This window comes from Kryptolebias marmoratus, linkage group LG6 (assembly GCF_001649575.2).
Source record: "Kryptolebias marmoratus isolate JLee-2015 linkage group LG6, ASM164957v2, whole genome shotgun sequence".
In the NCBI taxonomy this organism is placed as follows: Eukaryota; Metazoa; Chordata; class Actinopteri; order Cyprinodontiformes; family Rivulidae; genus Kryptolebias; species Kryptolebias marmoratus.
This window is the reverse complement of record NC_051435.1, coordinates 19,810,874-19,818,966: the sequence shown is the minus strand read 5'-3', so window position 1 is coordinate 19,818,966 and position 8,093 is coordinate 19,810,874. Positions and strand designations below refer to the sequence as shown.

Sequence of the window (8,093 nt, the reverse complement as noted above, 5' to 3'; positions counted from 1 at the left end):
AAGAAGTAGCCTGTAGGCTACTGGTGGTGTTGTTTATGTTCAAAAGTGGGTAGTACTTGTTACATTTACTTGAGTAACCACCCCTGTTAAACTTGTCTGGAGCCGGGGCTGTTTTCATTAGACCCACATGCCTGCATTATGTTTTATTATTGGTCTGTAATCTAATCAGAAATGTCATGTTTTCTTTAGCTGTAAGCAACAAATCATCAGCATTGTTTATTAAAATGGTACATTACTGATATAATAAAATTAAATATGATAGGTACACTTAAGGACATTGTATTAGCGTTTAGGTAATACAATTGACAAGTACTTTTACTTTTAATACTTAAGTAGTTTTAAAAGCCAGTACTTTCTTACTTTTGCTTAAGTACAAATGTTAATGTGGTACTTTTACTTTTACTTGAGTACATTTTTGCCTGTGTATTTGTACTTTTACTTAAATACATTGTTTGAGTACTTTCTCCACCACTGGTTTAGGGTCATTGGAGGGTGAACCTCGGTCCTAGTCTCATATCTCTGGAGTACTCAAAGAAGTTTGTAAATCAAAAATATGGAAAGATTATCAAGAGGGGTGAATATTTTTGCAAGGCATTGTAACAGACCATGGTAGTACAGTTGATTTAGATATCAAGACACTATTCAAGCACTTAATTCTTGCAAAGAACTTTGTAAAGTTTCTCGTTCACACACACTGAAACAGTGCTTTCAATTATATGTTTTACACACTATACACAGTATACAGTGAGAGGATTCAGAGTCTTGCCCAAAAAATGCTTCAACACTCAAACTGCAGAGGCTAGTGATCAAACCTCTGACTCTCTGACTGAAAGACAACATCCCTACCGCTGGCCAAGCTGCAGCAAGTCAGTGAGCAAGTTTGGTCTGTTAAAAATATTACTTTGTCATCAGTATGCCAGGTAACATGTTTAATGTGTATATGTTTATTTGTTCACACTTATGTAAGATCAGGATTACTAGATCAGATGGATTTAAGTTCTGAAAAAAATCCACAACTCAAATTGTCAATGCTATAGAGGTTTTGTAGTCCTCCCATTTAAATTTACCTATTGATGATGCAATAAAAAGTTAATTTAAAATTAAGAAATACAGACAGTGTAAATATGGGATGCTGTGTGTGAAAAATAATCAAGTGTCAGACAATTAAAGAAATTAGATGTTGCATCTAAATGTAAGAAAATAAAAATGTTTTTAAAGGAGACCAACAAACACATTCAAGGACACTTCAGATAGTAACGATAACATAGGTAATCACTAAGAAAAGTCAAGTTATCAACATTTTGCTGAGCAAAAAATTAAATCACATACAAAAACAAATATTCAAAGGAAAACTGTAAACCCTTCTATGCAGCAAATTAACAGCAATGTTTTCTGCTTTTGTTTCCTCTCAGCAGCAAAATATACAAAACATAGCACAACACAACAAAGTAAAAACAAACAAAATTGAACTTTAACACGCACTAATGCGATTTATTTCTGTTTTCAAATTTAATTTCTATTTACAATATTTGAACCCAATTTTAAAACAGCACAAGATAAAAATACATTTTATAATTATTTTGCATCGAGATAAAAAACAGCAAAACAGATGTTTTAGAGTGCTAAAATTATCGACTTAAATGTGAAAATATTTCAAAATCCCTGAGCCAACTCTATTGATGTTGATCACAGAAGAGGTTGACAATTCTGTACATTTTTGTTACAAATATAACATTCAAGTCATGAAGTATTTAAAAAAATGATTTCTTGAAATTCAAGGGTCTAAAAACTTTCATTTCTTATTTTAGAGGCCAAACTGTTTTCACAATATGTTTATGTCACAGGAGCCAGGCTTCAGTATCTGAAGTGTAAGAATTAGTTTAACAGATTTTCTAAACCAGGGATAAAACAGTGCATAAATAAGAGGATTTAAAGTGGAATTAAAATAGAACAGAAGAAAGGCCACAGATGAAGCACTGACCCCAGCATCCTGAGCCATTAGTGTAACACAATAATATGGACAGGTACACAAAAGAAAGACAACCACAACAATCCCAAGAATCATTGCTGCCTTCATTTCAGATTTCTTAGCTGTTACTCTCACCGAACCCTGAAGTGTGACAGCTGCAACATGAGAGCGCATGGAGCGAGCCTGAGACACAGCCACCACAAACACTCTCAGATACAGAACTATGATGACAGTGACAGGACCAATAAAGGAAAACAAAAGATCAAGAACTCCTCCAATGTAATCAACAACAACTACACACTCTCCAGAACAGGAATTATACCTGCCTGGTTTCTGCAAGTTTTTTTTCAGTAAGAGACTGTGAAAAAGAACAGAACATATCCAACACAGTGAAACACATATTTTTGTTCTTCCTACAGTGACTTTGCTGTTGTAATGTAGAGGGTAACAAATAGCTACATAGCGGTCAATTGAAATGAGCACCATGGTTCCTCCTGAGGCAGAAGTGATAACATAGTCCAAAACAAGGTATAGGGCACACATGAGGTCACCAAGGTACCAGCAGCCATCTATGAGAATGATTTGAAAAGAAATAAGGAAGCCCACCATGCAATCTGAGACAGCCAGAGAGAGGAGGAAGAAGTTGGTGGGGCTGTGAAGCTTCCTACAGAAAATAGAAAAGAACAAATGTACCATCTATCGTTGCGATATTTGTCATTTGAGCAAATAAGATTACGACTACCACACTGAATCACTGTTTGAAATTTTTTTGTTCTCTCAGAAGGTAAGGTATTTGATTACTTGAAGTGGGAGATGGCGATGATAACCAGTAGGTTAAGAGTCACGGTAAGAAAAGAGATAGAGGAGAGTGTAATGTAAATCAGCATGGACACTGAAGGAGTATGCATGGTTTTCCTGCAAGATGAATTGAGGAGTTGCGGAAAGCAAAGTTCATTTTCTTCAATTGTTTGCATTATTAAAGAGAGGCAGAGCTGAAAAGCTACTAAACTCTGGCAGCTTTCTGAATAAAACTAATCATATAACTAGTTTATCTCTCTCCCCTCCCTATCCAATGTGTGTAATGAAGGTTGAACCTAATAGGTTGGCCTACACCCATGGGCACTGTCACCAGCTGTGGAAATCACTGCAGTTTCAAATGGATGGCTCAAACATCTGGTCTTTGACTCGTCATTGTAAAACATTGAGTCATTGTCATCAGGACACAGATGTCCTGCAGGCCACTACCCTAAATAGTTACTCAAATAGATACATTTCCCACAAAGTAAATAAAACTTGGCACTGGTTACCTGGAACTTAATTTTTTTTTGCTCTGTACAGTTGTAGTTTGAAAAAAATTATCTTAATCCAATAGTCCTATTTTCCAAGAAATGGTAGTCCGTTTAGCTTTCAGTTGTGATGAAATACCTGCTATTTCCACCTATTTATGTCTTATTGCAGCTCTTTTTCAACTAATACTGGTAAATGTTTTCATCAGCACTGTTAGTGTCATTATTATTAGAGAGCATATAGAAATTTCATATTTTTGTGTTTTTGATACTCAACTTATTTGCAAAGTTAATACAAAAGTGAAGAAGTGAATTACAAAAACGTTCTTTTGCCATTTTTATGTTAGGTTTCAAAGATTTCAATCAAGAACAAAAACAAACTATATATGATTTTTGATAAGCTAATAATAGAATTCAAGATTATTTGAAAATTCACTGAGTTCGATAGAGAGACAGACGTAACTTGTGTGATTGTAACTGTGCTAGGTAGGAATGCTGTACTATTTGCATAATACAAAATAGGAAACAGTATTTACCAAACTGCTATGTATTTTTTAAGCAATTTTTATGCAATCTTAAAATGCATAAAATAATCTGTAGTTGGAATTTTGTTTTTATTTTCAGACATCTGTTAAAATGTTTTAAATGATCTTGTGATTTGTGCCACACTGCTTGATTTCAGTTTAACTGTATTCTTTACCACTGCATATGATCAATAATTTTATAAACAAAACAACACATTAAATTGGTTAGAAAAAGCTTTATTATTACAGGGTTTCTGCAGAAATCAGCCAATAAAAAGTAATGCTCATTAATGCCAATTCAGTGCCACTTTTTAAAAAGTTTTAATGTCATTGACAGTGAATGCAAGATATACATATATATATTCTGTTGTATTAACTAAAAATAGCAAAATGAATGCTAAAGAAAAAATTTACAAAACAATACCTTAAGTAGCAAAATAGATTCTAAAATTAACAAAAAGCAGTTGCTGAACTCTAAAACAGTACCTAAAAGTAGCTTGATGGAAAGCTAAAAAACTCAAAATTGTAACTAAAAGTTGCAAATTTGCAAAACGATAGCTAAAGTTTACAAAACGCATGCCAATACAGTAATTTAAAAAACAGGAGCTAAAACAAACAAAACAGATGCCAAAAATAGTAAAACCGATAAAATTAACAACACAGTAGCTAAATGTGGAAAATAGGTGCTAAAAAATTATTTAAAACAAGTAGGTAAAATTAGCTGACTCATCATTCAGACATTAAAAGCTTCAATGAATATGCATTGGCACCCTTAAAGGTACTCAGTGCAAAATATAAAATCAAAGCTAAAAAGGATTATCATAAACAATAACAAATGCTGAATATTGAATTTACTTCAGTAGTTTTTCAGATATATCGAAATATTTTGCAATCTTGAAATGCAGGTACTCACTCAATGTAAAAAAAAAAAAAGGCCATGATTGGTGGAGAAAGAGGCGAACCCAGAGCTCAGATTTGGATTATGTTGTAGATTTGCTTCCACTTTGAGCTGAATCCAAGCACCACATCAAATGTATGATTAAGAAGATGGTTTCTTTTTGTACAGTATAACATTTTCCCCTCCTTATTTTCTTTAAGTAAAATTAGATCCAGCAGTAGGATTGCAACGTTTAGTTTTATTTGTATTTTTGTTTGTTGCTGCAAAAGAGAAGAATTTCTCAGGAAAAAGAAAAGTCTGAAAAAATGACAATCAGCCAGTAGATTGTAGATCAAGAATCTGCTGTCAGGGTTCCAGGTCTGCATTAGTGTTTGATGAAATGACAGGAACCTTCACAATGTTAAGTCATGTGGTCTGGCTCAATTATTGTTATGAGTGACAGATCTGGGCGATATCTAACATCGTCTTGAAATGACAACTTCAAAACAAAGATAATTTCCTTCCATCTGGAGACCAGAACCCTCTGCTCTGTGTCTGGTAACCAGGCCCCATGAGTGTAGGCCCACACTCCAGGCCCAATTTCCACATCACTCCAAGGGGAGGGAAGAAAGAGACAAATAAACGAGTCATAGGACAGAGTTTCAGACAGAACGCTGACGAGATTCACCAGCTTCATGTCTATGACTGTTCCTAATGATGCTCGAAAGCCTCTTGGAAGCTGAACTTTGCTTTCCACAACTGTCCAACTCCTCCTGCAAAAAGATCATGCGCCCTTCCACAACTTCTGTGTTTCTTTATATTACACTGTCTTTCATCTCGTTGATCACTGTGGCTCTTAACATGCTGGTCATCATCTCCATCTCCCATTTCAAGTAATTCAAGTAATTTAACCATTTACTAAAGAAAAGGAGAACAATAGTATTTTTCCATGTTTTTTGCCTTTAAGTTTTCTCTGATGACTAACAGATTTTCTAAAAATTTTGATAAATGTATTGCTTCTCTGCTCCAGGCAGCTCCACACCCCAACCAACCTCCTTCTCCTCTCTCTGGCTGTCTCAGATTTCCTCGTCGGCTTCCTTGTAATCTTTCAAATTCTTCTCATTGATGGCTGCTGGTATCTGGGTGACCTCATGTGTATTGTGTATAATATTTTAGATTATGTTATTACAACTGCCTCAGTAGAAACCATGGTGCTTATATCAATTGATTGTTATGTGGCCATTTGTGACCCTTTCCAGTACCCCAACAAAGTCACTCAAAAAAGAGTTTGTATCTGTGTTTCAGTGTGTTGGATCTTCTCCTTCCTCTTTGTTTTTGTAGTCATGAAAGAAAATCTAGGAGAACCAGGCAGTTTTAATTCCTGCTCTGGGGAATGTGTTGTTGTTTTTGATCAAATTGCTGGGCTTGTAGACATTTTGTTCTTCTTCATAGGTCCCGTCACCACCATCATAGTCCTGTATCTGAAAGTGTTTGTGGTGGCTGTGTCTCAGGTTCGTTCCATCCGTTCTCATGTAGCAACGGTCAGGCTTCAGGGTTCAGTGAGAGTCACGGCTAAGAAATCTGAACTGAAATCAGCTAGGACTCTCGGAGTTCTTGGAGTTGCATTTTTGATATGCCTCTGCCCATATTTTTGTTTAACACTTACAGGTCAAGAGACCATGTTCAGCGCATCATCTTTTGCTTTTGTTCTGTTTTATTTTAACTCCTGTCTGAACCCACTAATCTACGCTCTGTTTTACCCATGGTTCAGAAAGTCTGTGAAACTCATTTTCACACTTAAAATATTAAAGACTGGCTCCTCTGATGCCAACATTGCATGAAAAAATGACTTTTCACATGAAATCTGAAATCATTGATAATTGCTGTTCATTTTTACTTTTCAGACCTTTTTTTTTTTGTCCCACTAATCTTTAATCAAAATCACAACCTTTAATTAAATTCACAATGTTTAATATCATATGAAATGTGAATTCAAAGTTTGCATGTGTGAAATCTAAGAGTGATTGGATATATGCTTTGTATTTAGAAACAAGTTCACAAGAATAATGTGAAACATAGAAAGTTTGGAAAATAATTAGAAAAAGAACCTGCTTATAGATATTTAATTTTTTATTTAGTAATTTTTCTCTCTGTAGCCTAAATTTGCATGATAAGGAAAGAAAAATATATGAGTCAAAAGGGAATTTTAAATCAATCTTTTGAGAGGATGTGGGTAATTAGCACTTTCACCTAAATTATTTCACAAATTAAGTGATACAACGAGCCTGTTTTGAAATATTCCCTTTGTGTTTTGGGCGGAAATGCAAACCTGCTCCTTAAGGCAATAATGTAAGACTTTTTTTGCTATATAAAAATATGAGTGTGAAAACTTTACTAGTAAATGAAAAACTTCCTGTTGCAATTGATTTTTCTTTAAGACAAAGTTTTGTTGTTGTCTTTGTCATTTCTTTTAGTATGAGGCCTGTACAATTTCATTTGTTTAATTTAATAAAATTGACGTAAGTTGTAAAAATGAAAAAATGCATTTCTGGTAACTTTACAAAAAAATGAATCAAATTAGATCCCATAAAAACCATCTGGTTTATAAAAAATGTAAGACAGTAAGGTGTATACACTACATGTTTAGTTGTAGTTGAAGGAAATCCTTTAGTAATTACTCTTCAAAGCCTGATCTAAAACTAAAAATCTAAATGATATTTTACACTGAAATCAGTCTTTTTTGAGTTTCAAACTTTTTTTTTTATAAATGAGAGAGCATTTATACTGCAGTGAAACGTTCCTATATAATGATGTTTATAAAACCTTTTAATTTTTTTGTTTGAACAGTGTAGTTTTGAGGTCAAAAAGCCCAGTTTTACTAAAATTGCACAACACCTGTTTTTGCACATTATTTGCCACTGCTAATGTCTACTTTTCGGCATCAAATTACAAAGCAAATAATGCTACATATGTGCCGGCACATTGTTAAAATTTCTTTTTGTTTTACTTATTTTTATCCTTAGATACACATATCACTACCTCTAAAGACACTGTAAACATTGTATCCAAACTGCTGTTGCAAACAGCTCTGAGATTTAAGAATCAGACAATTTTTGTAGTGGCAAAAATTTACATAAACATAGGTGGATTTTCCTTTAAATGCATACATAATATATAATTTATATGTGGACAAACTGTGCCAGAACAGAGAGACACTGTGTGTTTGGCAGCTCAGTTTGAAGTAAAAATCTAACTTAGCAAGGGATAAGACTTAGGTAGTAAGTATTCCAGTGGGCTGACACTCCAAGAAACTACTCAGAATAGTAAGAAAATTTGAAAAAAATTTTTCAGTCTCCCTTATTTCTGAATGTTTGCAATCAACCAAGCCACATGGCAATGTTTAACCCTTCTGCTGGCCTTGTGTATAATTTTGACGC

The 8,093-nt window shown here is 34.1% G+C and overlaps 1 protein-coding gene across 1 annotated transcript; it reads right to left on the bottom strand.

Annotated features, from left to right (window-relative positions):
- Positions 1–1,822: 1,822 nt before the first annotated feature.
- Positions 1,823–2,945, bottom strand: LOC108229021 (trace amine-associated receptor 13c-like). The gene is made up of 2 exons (XM_017404674.2): positions 2,771–2,945; positions 1,823–2,633 (listed from the first exon to the last, which is right to left on the bottom strand). Exons 1-2 carry the CDS (start codon positions 2,941–2,943, stop codon positions 1,823–1,825), a joined length of 984 nt encoding a protein of 327 aa, XP_017260163.1. The 5' UTR covers positions 2,944–2,945.
- Positions 2,946–8,093: the final 5,148 nt, after the last annotated feature.

What these genes read in the sequence shown, in the direction of transcription:
- LOC108229021 (XM_017404674.2), bottom strand. Translation starts at nt 2,943, where the DNA reads ATGCAAACAATTGAAGAAAATGAACTTTGCTTTCCGCAACTCCTCAAT. An exon ending in ATCGCCATCTCCCACTTCAA is followed by an intron (nt 2,634 to 2,770) that starts GTAATCAAATAC and finishes TATTTTCTGTAG; the next exon opens with GAAGCTTCACAGCCCCACCA.